Source organism: Pseudochaenichthys georgianus, unplaced genomic scaffold (genome assembly GCF_902827115.2).
Source record: "Pseudochaenichthys georgianus unplaced genomic scaffold, fPseGeo1.2 scaffold_1926_arrow_ctg1, whole genome shotgun sequence".
NCBI classification, from domain to species: Eukaryota; Metazoa; Chordata; class Actinopteri; order Perciformes; family Channichthyidae; genus Pseudochaenichthys; species Pseudochaenichthys georgianus.
The window spans coordinates 7501-25591 of NW_027262660.1; the positions used below are offsets into that span (position 1 = coordinate 7501).

Below are 18091 nucleotides of genomic sequence, written 5' to 3' on the forward strand. Positions count from 1 at the left end.
GCCTCATCGTGACTCAGCCTCATCGTGACTCAGCCTCATCGTTACTCAGCCTCATCGTGACTCAGCCTCATCGTGACTCAGCCTCATCGTGACTCAGCCTCATCGTTACTCAGCCTCAATAGTGACCTCAATTGCCTCATCGTGACTCAGCCTCATCGTGACTCAGCCTCATCGTGACTCAGCCTCATCGTGACTCAGCCTCATCGTGACTCAGCCTCATCGTGACTCAGCCTCATCGTTACTCAGCCTCATCTGACTCAGCCTCATCGTTACTCAGCCTCATCGTGAACTCAGCCTCATCGTTACTCAGCCTCATCGGACTCAGCCTCATCGTGACTCAGCCTCATCGTGACTCAGCCTCATCGTGACTCAGCCTCATCGTGACTCAGCCTCATCGTGACTCAGCCTCATCGGTGACTCAGCCTCATCGTGACTCAGCCTCATCGTGACTCAGCCCTCATCGTGACTCAGCCTCATCGTACTCAGCCTCATCGTGACTCAGCCCTCATCGTGTGACTCAGCCTCATCGTGACTCAGCCTCATCGTTACTCAGCCTCATCGTGACTCAGCCTCATCGTGACTCAGCCTCATCGTTACTCAGCCTCATCGTGACTCAGCCTCATCGTGACTCAGCCTCATCGTTACTCAGCCTCATCGTGACTCAGCCTCATCGTTACTCAGCCTCATCGTTACTCAGCCTCATCGTGACTCAGCCTCATCGTGACTCAGCCTCATCGTGACTCAGCCTCATCGTGACTCAGCCTCATCGTTACTCAGCCTCATCGTGACTCAGCCTCATCGTTACTCAGCCTCATCGTGACTCAGCCTCATCGTGACTCAGCCTCATCGTGACTCAGCCTCATCGTGACTCAGCCTCATCGTGACTCAGCCTCATCGTTACTCAGCCTCATCGTTACTCTGCCTCATCGTTACTCTGCCTCACAAACACACACGTCTACTTTCAAAAAGAGGTTTAGAGGAACTCTCCAGCACTCACGTCTTTTTTTTTCCCGCTCTCTGTGCCGGCCTCCGATTGGTTGACCTCGGTGCCGTTGCCATGGGGACAGGTCTCGGCGACGATGGCGGCCGTGAAAATGTCGAGGAAGAAGAGGAAGGAGGTGAAGAAGAAGATGAGGGAGAGGCGGCAGTAAAGGGAGATCTGCAGAGGGGACATCCTGCGACGAGGGCTACAAAAACAAGTCCAACATGTCAGGAGAGAGCCATGCTGCTGCCATTCCTCCAGGAGAGAGAGTGAGAGTGTGTGTGTGTGTGTGTGTGTGTGTGTGCGCGTGTGTGTGTGCGCGTGTGTGCGTGTGTGTGTGTGTGCGCGTGTGTGTGTGTGTGTGAGAGAGCAGCTGCTCCCGTCAGCCACACACACTTCTAAGTCAGTGAAGTTTCAGCCCACTTCTCCTCATAAGGGTGGAGGTCTGTCAGGGACATGGTTTACCCGAGTAGGAAGGTTAGTTCTGTAAACTTAAATAAAGGTATATTCAGGATGTAAACATGTGTAAGACAGAAGGCAGATCGAGTTTCGAGTACATTTATTTGATAAACCTTAACACTGCAGGTTTCACAGAAAGGAACAACATGCAACAAAGTACATGAAAATAATAATAAGGTACATTAAATTGATTAACAAACAAATACTTAATAACACTGACCAAACTTTAACATTAAGAAGGTTTTTAAATGCATGAATTTCCAGTGAGAAAAATGTCAATAGTAGAGATTTAAATGTAGCAAAAGACTACATTTGAAGACGCTATAATATACCTTTACTCGTTATTACCAGCTGTTGCTGAAGACAACCTCCCGCTGAGCCTCTGTTAGCATTAGCTGCTAGCATTAGCTGTTCAACCCGTCTCACGGCACTTCGTGTTGCAGCCAAAGTAATGTCATCTCTCGCTTCGTGTTCACCGACACGATTTCCCCTTGTCTTCGTGTCACACGATGATTTCTAGTGTGTTTCGTGCCTGCGTCTTTTTGTCCGGTCGGTCGTGGAAGACCGGAAGCCGTGGGGTTCATAAAAACATGTTCTTACTCAATATCAAGCCGCGATTAGTGTTCTTATTTTAAATCGTATAATGTCTGACTTTTTTTGCCGTCTGCGTGCGAGGAAAAGAAATGGGCTCAGAGCCTCGGAATCTGTACTTTTTACATCGTTGTTTCCTTCTAATGTGTTATTCTTTGCTGCCGGCACGAAACATGGTACCAACAGAAATACATTGCTTTTAAAATCGTGTTGGTGAACACGAATCAATAGATTCACGAAATGCCGTGAGACTGGGTTGAGCTGTTAGCCATGTTATTTAGCAAAGCAAAGTAGCCACCAACTGCTAAGAGCTATCACACACACGCACACGCACACACACACACACACACACACACACACACACACACACACACACACACACACACACACACACACACACACACACACACACACACACACACACACACACACACACACACACACACACACACACACACACACACACACACACACACACACACACACACACACACTGTTCTTTCCCCACCCACCTGGCTGATAACATCTGGTTTGACCATAATGACACACTCTTTCTCTGCCATGGATCCAAAGTTCCTCCTGACTCTCATATCACGCTGACCTGTTGTTGTTGGAAACAAGAATAGTTTTCTAAGTATTTCACTCAACAAATCATAAAAAACGGACTTTGTCCAAGCAGGGAGTACACTTCCAGGAACAAGGATTCCACATCACCAACAGCTTGCAGTTAACGGCTAACCGCTCGAAGTTAACCGTTAACCGTTAACAGCTGATAGCTTAGGGCTAGACGTCCCCGTTTGTATTGGCCTGTCCCCGGTTGAAACTGTCCCCGGAAATGTCCCTGTTTTTTTTAATATACGTTAAAAGCACATAGCAAGGTGAAATAAAACGTTTCATGTGAGGAAACTCTGGGTGAACAGACTGCGGTCAGGACATCCCGCACGTTGTGTTGCGGTGCGCGAGTATCCTCTGCATTACGGTAGAGGCCTGTAAAAACCGCCTTCAAAATAAAAGCGTCTACTCGGTCAATAACAAATATACCTACAAAACACACCAAACATATTCATATATACTGGAGCTTAAATTAAGAAATGTGTCCTATATAATGTGATTAATAATAATGTAAAACAAACTACGTATAGCTACCACATTATAACTGAGTGAATGTAAGGATGCAGTTATGAAGACACATCTGACATTTCCACTGGGTGACTATTTCAATTGATGTTCACACCATCTCACAACACTCCTAAAGTAACATTACTTTCTGAAGCACAATTTAAAATGTATGCTGTTTAAAATCTCAGATTAGATCTATTGTCCATCTGTATTTAGATTATTATTTAATGGAAAGCGTCCATAATCAAAGAGTCATTCGAAGTCAATCAAATACCTATTTCACTCCAGGGTGACAGCAGGAGACCCCATCTCGTCACTCAGAGAGAATCAGGACAATCTGATGTAGAGTTTCAAAATAAAAGACCTGAAGTCTCATTTGAGCTATCGTCCTTCTGTTTGGATCCAACAGTTCAAATGTTCGAATTACATTGAACCAGAAGTGTCCCCCTTTTTTCTTTAGCAGTGAAGACAATTGGATATGTTGATGTTTTATTGACCGCAAAACTCAAAATGTCCCCGGTTTTCATTTAGAACATCTGGTCACCTTAGGCTAGCTACCTTGCTCTTCTGCTGACTTGCAATGTGTTAATGATTTACGTAAAATATATTTAAAATGCAACTAAGTAATCGTGCAGTACACTTGACATAATAATACAATGTACCTTTACAGATCATTTGTGCATATTTGTGTGTTTGTTGTTTAATAGTTGTGTCGTAAATAGGTAAACTTTTGGTTTCCCACGGGACACATCGCTCTCTTGGTCCGGTTTGTTTGCTAATATAGAAATGTATTTGCGACGTCATAAAATACATATACAAAAAAATACTAGTTATTACTGAACAGAACGTCCCATTGAACCTCTGTTAGCCATGTTGTTTAGCCAAGCATGAACCACCAGCTGCTAACAGCTAACAGCTAACAGCTAATTATCTCTTCTGCTGAAGGTCGTTTTTAACAAGCATTTATTGAGAGCCGTATTTGTTGCTCTTGTATCTGCTGGTTCCATGTGTTTCTCTTGTATCAGCTGGTTCCATGTGTTTCTCTTGTATCTGCTGGTTCCATGTGTTTCTCTTGTATCAGCTGGTTCCATGTGTTTGCTCTTGTATCTGCTGGTTCCATGTGTTTCTCTTGTATCAGCTGGTTCCACAGCCTCCCACTGAAAGACAGGAACAGCCTGAGCAGCACGTTGAGACCTGCTCCAAGGACATCGGCGTGAAACAGAGAGACTGAAACTCCTTCTGTACCCAGCAGGTTCTGCAGAAAGCAGAGAGCATTCTGAACTCTCCAGGTCGCGGACTCTCCAGGTCGCGAGCTCTCCAGGTCGTGTTCTCTCCAGGTCGCGGACTCTCACATGAATCTCGCCTGTAGCCTTCAGGGCGAAGATGTGCTCTCCCTGCTCAAAGGACTGATCGCTTTTCTATTCATTCATCCCTTCTGCACTCAAACTTGTAATTTCTTGAAAAGGCTTTTAACTTGATGATTTATTTATTATTGTGATGCTTTGAAGTATTATGGTGTACATTGCAATGATCCACACTGTGCTCCCGGTGTGTCTGTGTGTGTTCTTCCTGTGTGCTCATGAGCTGCTGCCCCTTGAGGGATTAATAACGTGTTATTGACTTGACATATACATGTATTTGTGACACGGCATGGAATAGGTTTTCCTCGAGAACATTAAACATACCAGTTATCACTGAAAGGAACCTCCCATTAAGCCTCTGTTAGCCTTAGCTGTTAGCCATGCTATTGAACCAAGCATAGTAAACACCAGCTGCTAACAGCTAACTATCCTTCCTGCAAATAGAAATGTTTTTGTTGTGACACGTCACACAATAGGTTTCCCTCGAGAACATACAAATTACCGCTGTATGCTAACACATGCTAAAGGTCGTCCACATTAGGAAGAATCTCCACACACAGCAGGCCACAGAAGGAACTACAGGTCCGTGCTCAGGGGACTCCATGTCCCATCATGCTTTGCTCCTCTGGACCTCGCTCACCACGGTGGACAGAGCGGAGGACGGAGTGGAGTAAACGGCCGCCATGTTCTGCAGGCCGAGCACCAGACAGCGCCAGCTCACGCGCAGCGCCTTCCCCACGTTCTGCCGGGAAGGGACGACAAGCACATCCATTCAGTAACAATAGTGTATATTCAGACAGACATCAGAGAAGCTTTTTACCAACATATTTAATTAAATAATAATCATTTACTATTATTTTATACATCAATTTATTTATTTTAATATATAATTTATTTAAATGTTTACACAATGTGATATGTATTTATTTTATTTATTTATAAGATGTGTTATATATATATATATTTTAATACAGATATATACTTTAATAATATTTTATACAAACTATTATGTATTTATTTGTATTAATATCATTAGATATAATTGTTTACACACTGGGATATAACTTTATTTTATTCTATATTTGATTTATAATTTAATTCATAATTACTTCCGTTATATGTTTATATTTAAATACATTTTTCAGCTGGATTTATTTTTGTTTAAATCCATGTTTCCCAGACGATGAATCCTAAAGAATCTTTTTATGTATTTTTATTTATTTGTGTTTTATCAAATATTTTCGAACTTAGTGTACTTTTACTTGTGACAGAGTATTTGTACACGGTGGTATGTCAGAGGTCTGGTGTTATCTGTCAGACTGACGCGTCGTCCTGAGGGTCGAAGGTCCAACAAAAGTTCTGAGTTACGGGGTGTTTCTCAATGTCGAGGAAGGATCCTCCAGAGCCACTATTTCAAGTATGCTACGTCATGGAGTGCATTGAGAAACACCCCCTGTTTACCTGCTGAACTCAAGCAGGACGTTAATCACCTATTTTAAATTATGTAAACAAACGCAGAACTTTACTTTTGGTGTTTTTATTTAATGTTCTTTTGTCAGATTTAAACAGTTATTATTTTTTAGCATTTTTTATTATATTAAATATGTATGATATATTTTAAAATGAAGGGTTAAATGATTTGTGTGCCTGTCAGGGCTCAGCTCATATTTTATATTTATTTACTGTATTTTTAAAGTTATATTTCTATAGTTTTTTGTAAAGTTTATTTCATTTTTATATTTTAATTACTATATATGTTTATTTATATTGAATCTATATTTAAATATCTGCTTTACTTCTGATATTTTTAATAAATGTTCCTTTAACAGAATCTGAAATGTTTGAATGGTTTTCTGTTTGGATTCAATTCTAAATTACTTTTGTTTTCAAAATGATTGTTTATTTATTTTTATTTCGACAAAAACAGCCGTAAAACATTTTAAACTATTGTCCTTGATGTTTTTATTGACCACCACATTATGATTGAATCAGGTCAAAGGTCATGGTTGTTTCCTACCTTCCTGATCTTCTTGTACCTCTTGGTCTTCCTCCTCTTCTTCTCCTCCTTCCTCTTCCTCCTCTCCTCCTGTGTTTCCTCCTCTTCCTCCTCGATCAGAGGCTCGTATCTGTCGGGCAGCACGGAGAAACAAACTTCTTTAGACGTCTGCTTCTTCTTCTTGGTTTCTGTCGGAACAGCAGCTTCTTCCTCCTGATCCTGAGCTCCCATCTTCCTCCTCTTCCTCTCCTTCTCCTCTCCTTTTCCTCGTGTTCAGCAGGAGGACTTTGCTCTGAGGAGGAGTCAGGCCTTATTACAGCCTGCAGACAGGAAGTGCACTGCAGCAGGCTTAGGAGAGGAATGTGTGTCTCCTGAGCGGCTGCTGGAGTTTGGACCCAGAGGAACTGTCCGAATGGCCCGCACTCGTTGGTAGAGGTGTGTCTCCTGAGCGGCTGCAGAAGTTTGGACCCAGGGGAACTGTCCGTATGGCCCGCACTCGTTGGTAGAGAGGTGTCTCCTGAGCGGCTGCAGGAGTTTGGACCCAGAGGAACTGTCCGTATGGCCCGCACTCGTTGGTAGAGAGGTGTGTCTCCTGAGCGGCTGCAGAAGTTTGGACCCAGGGGAACTGTCCGTATGGCCTGCACTCATTGGTAGAGAGGTGTCTCCTGAGCGGCTGCAGGAGTTTGGACCCAGAGGAACTGTCCGTATGGCCCGCACTCGTTGGTAGAGAGGTGTGTCTCCTGAGCGGCTGCAGGAGTTTGGACCCAGAGGAACTGTCCGTATGGCCCGCACTCGTTGGTAGAGAGGTGTCTCCTGAGCGGCTGCAGGAGTTTGGACCCAGGGGAACTGTCCGTATGGCCCGCACTCGTTGGTAGAGAGGTGTGTCTCCTGAGCGGCTGCAGGAGTTCGGACCCAGAGGAACTGTCCGTATGGCCCGCACTCGTTGGTAGAGAGGTGTGTCTCCTGAGCGGCTGCAGGAGTTCGGACCCAGAGGAACTGTCCGTATGGCCCGCACTCGTTGGTAGAGAGGTGTCTCCTGAGCGGCTGCAGGTGTTTGCATTTAGCTGCTGCTTTGATCTCCTCGTGCTGTTTGTTTTACAGAGCCTCGGAGTCTCAGGAACCAGAAGGACGTGTCGAGTTTCTGGAAGGTATTAGCCCCTTAGCCACGTACAATGTGTTGGAGCGCTAGCCAATAGGAGCGCGAGTGTGATGTCACTATGTTCTTGATGTAAACAAAGGAGTTTAATGGAGGCATTGGACTACGACTGTATACTCTGAGTCGTTTGGCATTCTCTGGGTTAGTGAATCTATTCTCTGGGTTAGTGAATCTATTCTCTGGGTTAGTGAATCTATTCTCTGGGTTAGTGAATCTATTCTCTGGGTTAGTGAATCTATTCTCTGGGTTAGTGAATCTATTCTCTGGGTTAGTGAATCTATTCTCTGGGTTAGTGAATCTATTCTAGTAAGCCTCAACCATGGAACTATGATTAGTAGAAATGGCCCTGACATGGGAGTTTTAATAAAGTGTTACCCGGAGGCGGAGAGGCGGAGAGACGGAGGATTATTAAGAAAGACAACATGTCTGCATACCTGAGAGAGGCCTCTCCACTGAGAGGAAACACACGAGGACAAACACAAGCATTTATTCATAGTTTTATATATGTTTCTACTCTTTCTAAACACACACATGTTCTTATTAATGAATTATCCTTTATTTCTACTTTAAGCTGATTATTTAAAGCTAAGGTTACAAAATATAATGTGTTACATTTAATATAATATTATTTAATATAATAATATTTTATGAAATGTACAGTGAATATATGTTTAATATAATATTTAAAATAATTTACATTTAATATAATTAATAATGTATATATTATTAATTTAATCAAATGTATAAATACATGTAATATAATATTTAAAGTAATTTACTCTTAATTCAATATACATTTTAAATTGTATATTATTAAATGTTTTTAATGGTAATTTTATTTTATTAAAGCTGACCAAAATAAGTCACAGTTTTAAGCAGTTAGATTAGTTTAGTGACTAATACATTCAAGTTAACCTGAAAACAATAGATGTTAAAGTCAATACTCACATGTTAATGAGTATTTAGTATGTGTTATATTAGTAGCTGTTTTCTATAAATAAACCTTGAGCTCTAAATATATAATATTTAATAAACTGCTGCATTATTTGTAAGAGCAACGCAGGTTACAGAACAGCACGGAGCCTTTTGAGTGTGGGACCGAGGTCAGAGGCGATCAAGTTACTTCCCCTTCAGAATAAAAGCACATCCGCTCTAAAGTCACTGCGTTCTCTCTCAGTAGAACGGTCGCGTCTTTTATTTTGAAGTTCCAAAGCGGATGTTGTGTTTGTTCTCCGGGGCTTCGTCTTCGCTTCAGGTCAAAGTCTGTCCTTTACGTGTATTTGAATTGTACTCATTCAACTGTTCGTTAAAGGCTGTTAGTTAAAGGCTGTTAGTTAAAGTACACGTTCTAACGGTAGCGCTAGCTTTGTGTGGAAACAGAGGAGCTAACGGGGAGCTAATGCTAGCACACAGAGAGGCTAAACTATCGTTATTGTTATTAAAGTGTAAACATATCAAATGTGTTTGTATTGATTTCCTGTGTTCTCTCTTCTCATCCATTTGGCTGATGCGAGAGAGCGGCTTTAATAAAATACAATTCCCACTTGATTTGGATTTTATATTTTTTATTTCAAGGTAAAGAATACAAAGAAACGTGTTTTCAATCTAAACTGTTTAAACTGTTTTATATCTTAAATAGTTACAGACATGATTATATAACGGTGGGGCTAGTTGTTATTAACCGTAATAAAGATCATCAGAATATGTTTTATCAAATTACCTGGAAATATAATACATTTATAACATTTCTCTCCGTGTGTTTACGTTCGTAAAGTCACGTTAAATAAACTCGATCTGATGATGTTCTCAGATGGTGGACGGAGAGGATCTGTGATGTCGGCCGTCAGGAGGTCGCTGTCTCTTCTGGGCGGGGCCTCCCGGAGCAGCTCCTCCCTCATTGGCTCCTCCTCCAGCAGCTCCTCCTCCAGTAGCTCCTCCCTCATTGGCTCCTCCCTGGTTCGTTCCTTCTCCAGTAGCCCCGCCCCCATATCCTCCCTCATTGGCTCCTCCTCCAGTAGCTCCTCCCTCATTGGCTCCTCCCGTGTTGGCTCCTCCTCCAGTAGCCCCGCCCCCACCTCCTCCCTCATTGGCTCCTCCTCCTCCAGCAGCTCATCCCCCATCTCCTCCCTCATTGGCTCCTCCCTGGTTCGTTCCTTCTCCAGTAGCCCCGCCCCCATATCCTCCCTCATTGGCTCCTCCCGTGTTGGCTCCTCCTCCAGTAGCCCCGCCCCCACCTCCTCCCTCATTGGCTCCTCCTCCAGCAGCTCCTCCCTCATTGGCTCCTCCTCCCTGATAGACTCCTCCTCCACCCTGTTAGGCTCCTCCTCCCCAGGCCTGGTTCTGCTCTCCCTCTCCACAGATGTTTTCCAGAACTTGGCTCTGGAGGAGTGGATCGACGCCCACCTGGACCTGCAGAAGCTCCGCCTCCTGCTGCTGTGGAGGAACCGCCCCTCTGTTGTGATTGGACGGCACCAGAACCCCTGGATGGAGGCGGACCTTCCCGTGATGAGGCGAGCGGGGGTGCCTCTGGCTCGGAGACGCAGCGGGGGCGGCGCGGTTTACCACGATCTGGGGAACCTGAACGCAACGTTCTTCAGCTCCAAGCAGGCGTATGATAGGCCGAGGAACCTGAAGGTGGTGACAGACGCTCTGAAGAGGCTCCGCCCACAACTGGACGTCAGAGCCACGGAGCGGCTGGACATCGTGCTCAACGGACACCTCAAGATCTCAGGTGGGTTTCTTTAAGCGTGTTGTTCGATATGTTGCATCGCTGGAGGACATATCTAAAGTATCCCTCTGTGAGACAGGAAGTGCGTCTCGTCTCAGCAGGAAGTCGTCATACCACCACCTGACTCTACTGCACTCGGCCGATCGAGCCTCTCTCTCCTCGATGCTCCGCCCCTCCTGTGATGGTATCCATAGCAACGCCACGCCCAGCGTCCGCTCACCTGTCGCTAACCTGAGTGACCACGCCCCCTCGCTGAAGTGGGAGGAGCTTATGGAGGCGCTGCAGGTGCAGTTCAACACAGGTGAGAGAGAGCATGTAACTATGGGCATGCTAATAGAGCTATTGAATGGAGAGAGGGGGCGCCCTCTGGTGGACAGCTGCTCACACTGCATGCGGAACATAAATAAATACATATGGGGAAATAATAAATCACAATAAATAGCAACCAACAGTCGGAACAACATTCACAAGATTTTAAGATTTTTTTATAAAATAAAAAATGAAATAAAAACGAATCTTTGTTGTTTTTCTCCGCAGAGTTCGGCCTCAGCGCCGCGCCCTCGCTCGTGGACCCGTCCGACGACTCGGCGTTCCCCGGCGTGCTGGCGGCGGCGGAGGATCTGCGCGGCTGGGACTGGACGTTCGGGAAGACGCCGAAGTTCAGCCTTCAGACGAGCCTGCCGGGGGGGGGTCACCTGAGCCTGCAGGTGGTCCGCGGCCGGATGGAAGACGTGGAGCTGAGCCTCCCGGAGGACCGGATCCCAGAGAGGCTGATCGGAGCGGTGACGGACGCGCTCAGCGGGGAGAAGTTCTGCAGAAGGCATGCGGCCGCGGCGCTGAGCGCACGCCTGCTGCAGGGGGGGGGGGTGCAGCACGGAGCGAAGGTCCTCTGTGACGACATCATCAACGCGTTGGGATGAAACACGAGAACTGATCAGGAAATAAATCTTTTATTTATCAACGTTATTGTCAATCTTTCAGTTTGTGTGCGGAGATAAATATATAAAGTCTGTTTATACCGACACACAGTTAGACCGTTGATGCGTCCGGACAGAACGAGGAGAAGCTGGAGTTCATCCCGAGGTGATCGCACTGCAATATAACATCTTATGCACGGGTGGGAATTGAACCGGCAGCCTTGGAAACGAAAGACACTACCTCCTCCACCACTGAGCGCCAGACCGGTCTGATATCACGGGACACGTTGTGTGACCTGAGAGTAAAAGGAAAAATATCTGAATGTGAAATAAAATGAAGGAAATTCTGTTTAAAAACATTTTCTGGGTTTTTTATTATTTATAATTAAAAAAGAAAATTAAATGTTTGAATAAAATAATATTTAAAGTTTTTCTGAAACGTCCCGACTTTAAGTATTAGTATCTACGATTGAGATGAACGCATGTACACAAATATATAAAGTATATATTATATAAACATGTGTTTTATTTAAAGGTCTTTCTTTCCATTTAGTTAAGTAATGAAACACTAACATGAATACTTTAAAAAGGTGAGCTTAATTTCTGCCGTTTTCACACTTTTTTTATAATTAATCTATTAATTAATTTATTAAAGTAATTTTGTTGTTTTTTATTATATATGTTATTCTGGGTCTAAATGAAAGCGTGACGCTCAGCAGACTGCTCATGTCGCAGCACGCATGCGCAGTGAACCCCCTCTGTGCCACGCTGCTGAGCGGATCTCTGCCTCAGAAGGGAGGTATCACTCCGCCGATTCTCCAGGGACTACATTCCATCAGATTGTAGAAAATGAAAATAAATAAAGAATAAAAATAATTCCAAAAACAGTCAAATGATAAAAAAAAACGTTTTGTATAAATGTGTCTTCGTGCGGTGCAGGTCTTCGTGCGGTGCAGGTCTTCGTGCGGTGCAGGTCTTCGTACGGTGCAGGTCTTCGTGCGGTGCAGGTCTTCGTGCGGTGCAGGTCTTCGTGCTGTGCAGGTCTTCGTGCGGTGCAGGTCTTCGTGCGGTGCAGGTCTTTGTGCGGTGCAGGTCTTCGTGCGGTCGTGCTGTGCAGGTCTTCGTGCGGTGCAGGTCTTCGTGCGGTGCAGGTCTTCGTGCGGTGCAGGTCTTTGGGTTCACTCCCATGTTGATAAGAGAATACAGAACATGTCTGTGAAGTCTTTTTTCAAAGTCCCAAACAGATCGGCCGTTGCAGCCGCGCCTCTTTCTGCTCAAACCCCTCTTTGAAGCCCTGTTAGAGAAACGCGGATCTTGGGTCCTTAGCTTGAAAAAAAGAAAGAAGAGGAGGAGGCGGAGCTAATGCCTGATCAGAATAGAGTGTCGAAGCGAAAGAACAGCCTGGCACTACGCACACAGGCATCTTGTTAAGTGATCTGATCCTAGCTATCTCTCAGTGGAGGAACACAGTCGTGACATCACTCACGCGACTCTGGGATTTGTAGTCTTTCTAGTTGCGTATTTTTCATAGTCTTATATTTCAACAGTTTTACGACAAACTGTGACTTTTTTGACTTGGAAATGATTTTTTAAATTGACAAACATCGTGTGTGTAACTCGTGGCACGATTCAAACGGGATCGAAAGATACGTTTTCTCCGTCCATTGACTTCATGATTATTCAGAAATAAGGTCCCGTGGACCGGAAGTAGATGGGCGTGACTTCGCCTCTCTATTCTCCCGGAGATAAAGTTAAATTCTGCTGTGAGAAAACGCCATCCTGTTCTAAACCACATCAAGGATTATCTCTGAAACAGAATGGAGCTCAAATGCTTTTTCTCTTGCAGGTTTATCACGAGGTGACTTCCTTTTTTATTTCCTGCTTTTTAAACACGTGCTCTCCAGTGCAGGTTAGCTCTGAGTGTTAGCGAGGCTTGCTAATGTAAACAAAGACGAGATTACGTCCAAAACACGTCAGGTATTGTTTCTGTGGGTCCGCCGATGTCACCTCGGATGGACACGTCAGTTCCGATGGAAATCTGTATCCGCTTGTTGTACTTCCGTTTTTAAAGGATTTGGGTACGGAGGAAAAGAGAGGGTTTTCTGACGCTGCGTGAGTTCCCTGACGCACCGGGGACACATATTTATGTATAAAAGTGGATAGGTCCCCTTTAAATTGCATTTACAATGTATTTGGGATGAATGTTTTAAAAGGATTTCATTTTCTGGACAATAAATGAAATACAGATTTAAATATGTAATGGAAGGACAGCATTAAGATTCATTTATTGAATTAATTATTATTATTTATACTTTTTTATCATTGATTTTTATTTTTAATATTCTTCTTCTTATTATTTAATTTGAATTCAAATGTACTTAATTACAAGTCATATATATATATATTATTTTATTGTAATTTTGTATATATTCGCTGTTAATGGCCATTTTCAATTTGTATTATTTCTGTATTTTATTGTATGTTTTTAATATGTTGTAACTAATCATCCGTCTCTCTAGCGGTCCTTGTTTCTATGGTAACGGCAGCGCATTCTCTGCTCTCTCTGGTCCCGGAAGAATCCGCGGAGTGAGACCTCTGCTGCGGCCCAAGCAGGAGACGATCTTTGTGACAGTGTGCGTGTGTGTGAATCCGTCGTTGAACGGACAGAGAACCGGAGAGCAACCGGAGCACCGGAGCAGAAGCAGAATGGGGAAAAAACAGAAGAAGTCCGGAGAGGACAGGTAACGATTTGAGGGTCTCACAGACACCTGACAGCGGACAGGACTGTTAGCATTGCGTTAGCTTAGCTGCTAACCGCCAGGGCGCCTGTTCAACAGCGAGTGGAAAGCTACATGCTACGCTACATGCTAACAGGCGGTACAATGAGGGGGAGCTAAGATGCTAAGCTAACTGTTAGCATGTCTATCTCCTATCACAATGTGACATTTAGTCAAGCCTTTTTAAAAACACTCTTACAACTCCTTCAGATAAATGACACAACACACACACACACACACACACACACACACACACACACACACACACACACACACACACACACACACACACACACACACACACACACACACACACACACACACACCAACATATAGATAGAAATATGCTTTATTTATCCCAACTGTTTAAACTATCCCGTCCCGGTAGCTGTGTGTTCCAGTCTGATGCAACACCTGTTAGCTTCTCCACAGGTAAACATCACAGGTAACCTCAGCAGCACATGCCCTGCTCTAGTAACCTTGAACAAAGTGGTCCAGATGAGCTGTAAAGGCTCCACGTGCCTTGTTGTGGAATATGATTATGTTGTGATAAAAAGAAGAAGAATATTTCTTGTATGGAGTCTTAAGAGAAAATACTAAATGTACCCTGTACACATAAATAAATAAACGAGAACATTTAAAAAATAAATTCGTTGCTGTCTTTTTAGTTCAGTATATAATGAAGAAAACACACATTATTTCAGCTTGAATGAGAGTGAGGAGTTAGGAGTTAGGAGTGAGGGGCACGGGGTGAGGAAAGGGCCGAGTCAGCAGCTCACATTGTCCACAGAGAGAAAGAGGAGGAACTACATATTATGTTCACTTTAAAGAGTCCTCTCCTGCTGATGATCAGGTGTATATCAGTATGTAGTGTCTCTACTTTAAAGAGTCCTCTCCTGCTGATGTTCAGGTGTATATCAGTATGTAGTGTCTCTACTTTAAAGAGTCCTCTCCTGCTGATGTTCAGGTGTATATCAGTATGTAGTGTCTCTACTTTAAAGAGTCCTCTCCTGCTGATGTTCAGGTGTATATCAGTATGTAGTGTCTCTACTTTAAAGAGTCCTCTCCTGCTGATGATCAGGTGTATATCAGTATGTAGTGTCTCTACTTTAAAGAGTCCTCTCCTGCTGATGTTCAGGTGTATATCAGTATGTAGTGTCTCTACTTTAAAGAGTCCTCTCCTGCTGATGTTCAGGTGTATATCAGTATGTAGTGTCTCTACTTTAAAGAGTCCTCTCCTGCTGATGTTCAGGTGTATATCAGTATGTAGTGTCTCTACTTTAAAGAGTCCTCTCCTGCTGATGTGCAGGTGTATATCAGTATGTAGTGTCTCTACTTTAAAGAGTCCTCTCCTGCTGATGTGCAGGTGTATATCAGTATGTAGTGTCTCTACTTTAAAGAGTCCTCTCCTGCTGATGATCAGGTGTATATCAGTATGTAGTGTCTCTACTTTAAAGAGTGCTCTCCTGCTGATGTTCAGGTGTATATCAGTATGTAGTGTCTCTACTTTAAAGAGTCCTCTCCAGCTGATGTTCAGGTATATATCAGTATGTAGTGTCTCTACTTTAAAGAGTGCTCTCCTGCTGATGTTCAGGTGTATATCAGTATGTAGTGTCTCTACTTTAAAGAGTCCTCTCCTGCTGATGTTCAGGTGTATATCAGTATGTAGTGTCTCTACTTTAAAGAGTCCTCTCCTGCTGATGTTCAGGTGTATATCTGCATGTAGTGTCTCTACTTTAAAGAGTCCTCTCCTGCTGATGTTCAGGTGTATATCAGTATGTAGTGTCTCTACTTTAAAGAGTCCTCTCCTGCTGATGTGCAGGTGTATATCAGTATGTAGTGTCTCTACTTTAAAGAGTCCTCTCCTGCTGATGTGCAGGTGTATATCAGTGTGTAGTGTCTCTACTTTAAAGAGTCCTCAGGTGTATATCAGTGTGTGGTGTCTCTACTTTAAAGAGTCCTCAGGTGTATATCAGTGTGTGGTGTCTCTACTTTAAAGAGTCCCCTCTCTTCTGCAGTGCCAAAGATGACGGCGTGGATCTCGATGCTCTCGCTGCAGAGATCGAAGGACCCTCCAAAGAGCCGAAAGGGAAGAAGAAGAAGAAAGGAGTGAAAAAGGAGGACTACGAGTGAGCCGCCATCTTTAATCCTCCTCCTCTTCTTGTTGTTGTTGTTGTTGTTGTTGTTGTTGACCCTGGTGTGTGTGCTCCTGCAGCGAGGAGGAGGTCCTGAAGGAGCTGGAGGAGTTATCTCTGGAGGCTCACGGAGGGAGAGCAAAGGTAAGCTGGGAAACCCTCCGGTTTGTTTGTTTGTTTGTTTACATTGTTTACCTGTTGTTGTTGTTGTCTTTGTCCAGACGGAGGAGGCGGAGGTGGTGGAGCCTCCCAAACCAGAGAAGAAGAAGACGAGGAAGGGGAAGAAAGGAGGCGCTGAGGAAGAGGAGGAGGAAGAGGAGAAGAAGGTTCGAATTCTTTAAGATGAAAACTAAAAAGTTCAATTTATTTCCTGGTAAAGAAAGAGCAGTTTGTTGTTGTTGTTGTTGTTGTTGAGTCTTTTCTTTGTATTTTAGAGTTTTTCTTCAAAATAATAAAGTCAGCCGTGACCCCACCGGCTATATCTGCCAGGGCGCGACGCAAAATAAATAAATAGAACTTTATATAAATAAAAGAAACTGGAATATATTTATTTACGAGGAAATGATAGTTTATTATTTTGAAGAAAAACTCTAAAATACAAAGAAAAGACTCAACAACAACAACAACAACAACAACAACGGATCCAGAGCTGACTTATCTCGTATGAGTTTCTCGGTGTTTTTGTTCAGCGCTTGAGATTTTACAGGTTTCTTACTTAAATATTCTTCATCTCATTTCTCCTCCTCAGGCTCCTCCTCCTGCTCCTCAGGCTCCTCCTCCCTCCGACTCTGACGATGGCAACATCTCTCGCTTCAAAACCAAAAAACAAACGTCTGTTTCTGAAGAAGACGTGAAGACAGGAGGAGGAGGAGGAGGAGGAGGGGGGAAAGAGGATGAAGGGTCTGATGATGAAGAGGAGGAGGAGCCGACCTCCAGGAGGGACAAGAAGAAGAAGAACAAAGGCAGAGCGATGAAGGTCGACAGTGATGAAGAGGAGGAGGAGGAAGGAGGATCCAAGATGAAGACGGCGGCTCAGAAGAAGGCGGAGAAGAAGGAGCGCGACAAGAAGAAGAAAGAGGAGGAGAGGATGAAGAGGATGAAGATGAAGGAGAAGGAGGGCAGCGTGGAGCCCAAGAAGGAGCCAGAAGCCCCGCCCCCTCAGGAGGCTGCTCCAATCGCAGCGGCCGAGGAGCAGGAGGAGGCGGAGCCTATGGGAGAAGGTGAGACGGACAGGAAGGAAAGATAATTATATAAAAAGTATTATGTTCTTTTTTATAGAAAGTAGGGATGCTGTGTGTATCGTGTGTATTAATACACACTGTTCAGTAGGGATGTCCCGATCAGCTTTTTTTGCTCCCGATCCGATTCCGATCATTTGATTTTGACAATCTGCAGATACCGATTTTTCCCGATCCGATCTTTATGCAATGCAATTAGATTGGTCGTGTTGAACGTAGCTCTGTTCTTTCCACCACCTTGCAAACATTGCATCTGGCTGTTACACCGCCTTGGCTTTCAATTTCATAATACTTCCAAACTCCTGACATGTTCTCTGTCCCGACTCCCGAGTCCCCAGCTGGACGTAGCCTCTCGTTAGCTTGCTGCTGCTATCAGACACTGCGCCCACTCTGCTGCTTTCAGAGGGATAAGCAGGTCTGAAAACAAGCCCAAAGAAGCAACACATGCATGATGTTGTGTAACTTTAAACCAAAGCTAAGGCCTCAGGATGACTTTCAGACGTGAACATGGTCCTTTCTGTTTTGTAACATTAAATAAAATAAAAATATTTTATATTAAAAAAAAATCCCGATCCCCGATTTTTTTCTCCCGATTCCGATCTTTTGAAAATCACGTGATCGGATCGGACATC

General features: G+C 44.0%; 3 protein-coding genes and 1 long non-coding RNA gene across 8 annotated transcripts in view; 2 read left to right on the top strand and 2 right to left on the bottom strand.

Moving 5' to 3' along the window:
• Positions 1-2397, bottom strand: part of LOC117441704 (uncharacterized) — a 4508-nt gene extending 2111 nt beyond the window's left edge. The window contains exons 1-2 of one of the 2 annotated variants that reach the window (XR_011642845.1): positions 1774-2397; positions 998-1187 (exon numbers count right to left, since the gene is read on the bottom strand). This is a non-coding gene — a long non-coding RNA (uncharacterized lncRNA). Of the gene's footprint in view, positions 1-997; positions 1383-1773 lie in introns of those variants that run through there. The other variant, XR_011642844.1, reaches the window with a different exon arrangement.
• A 1226-nt stretch (positions 2398-3623) lies between these two features.
• LOC117441706 (required for drug-induced death protein 1-like) lies at positions 3624-6832 on the bottom strand. The gene is made up of 2 exons (XM_034077749.2): positions 6530-6832; positions 3624-5254 (listed from the first exon to the last, which is right to left on the bottom strand). The coding sequence occupies exons 1-2, from the start codon at positions 6737-6739 to the stop codon at positions 5123-5125; spliced, it is 342 nt and encodes a 113-aa protein (XP_033933640.1). The 5' UTR covers positions 6740-6832; the 3' UTR covers positions 3624-5122.
• Positions 6833-7591: 759 nt separating this feature from the next.
• Positions 7592-11668, top strand: lipt1 (lipoyltransferase 1). 4 transcript variants are annotated; one of them, XM_034077748.1, is made up of 4 exons: positions 7592-7656; positions 9475-10395; positions 10472-10693; positions 10930-11668. In XM_034077748.1, exons 2-4 carry the CDS (start codon positions 9498-9500, stop codon positions 11310-11312), a joined length of 1503 nt encoding a protein of 500 aa, XP_033933639.1. In that variant the 5' UTR covers positions 7592-7656; positions 9475-9497; the 3' UTR covers positions 11313-11668. The 4 variants fall into 4 exon arrangements, with proteins under 4 accessions (XP_033933639.1, XP_033933636.1, XP_033933637.1 ...); XM_034077745.2 differs by lacking the exon at positions 7592-7656 and adding an exon at positions 8714-8925; XM_034077746.2 differs by lacking the exon at positions 7592-7656 and adding an exon at positions 8714-8919.
• Positions 11669-13912: 2244 nt separating this feature from the next.
• On the top strand, positions 13913-17441 carry LOC117441703 (eukaryotic translation initiation factor 5B-like; the record flags this gene model as incomplete). Its single annotated transcript, XM_034077743.2, has 5 exons — positions 13913-14050; positions 16105-16215; positions 16302-16365; positions 16443-16547; positions 16970-17441. Coding segments are annotated over exons 1-5 (787 nt in total), but the record flags the coding sequence as incomplete, so codon positions are not given.
• Between the last annotated feature and the right edge of the window lie 650 nt (positions 17442-18091).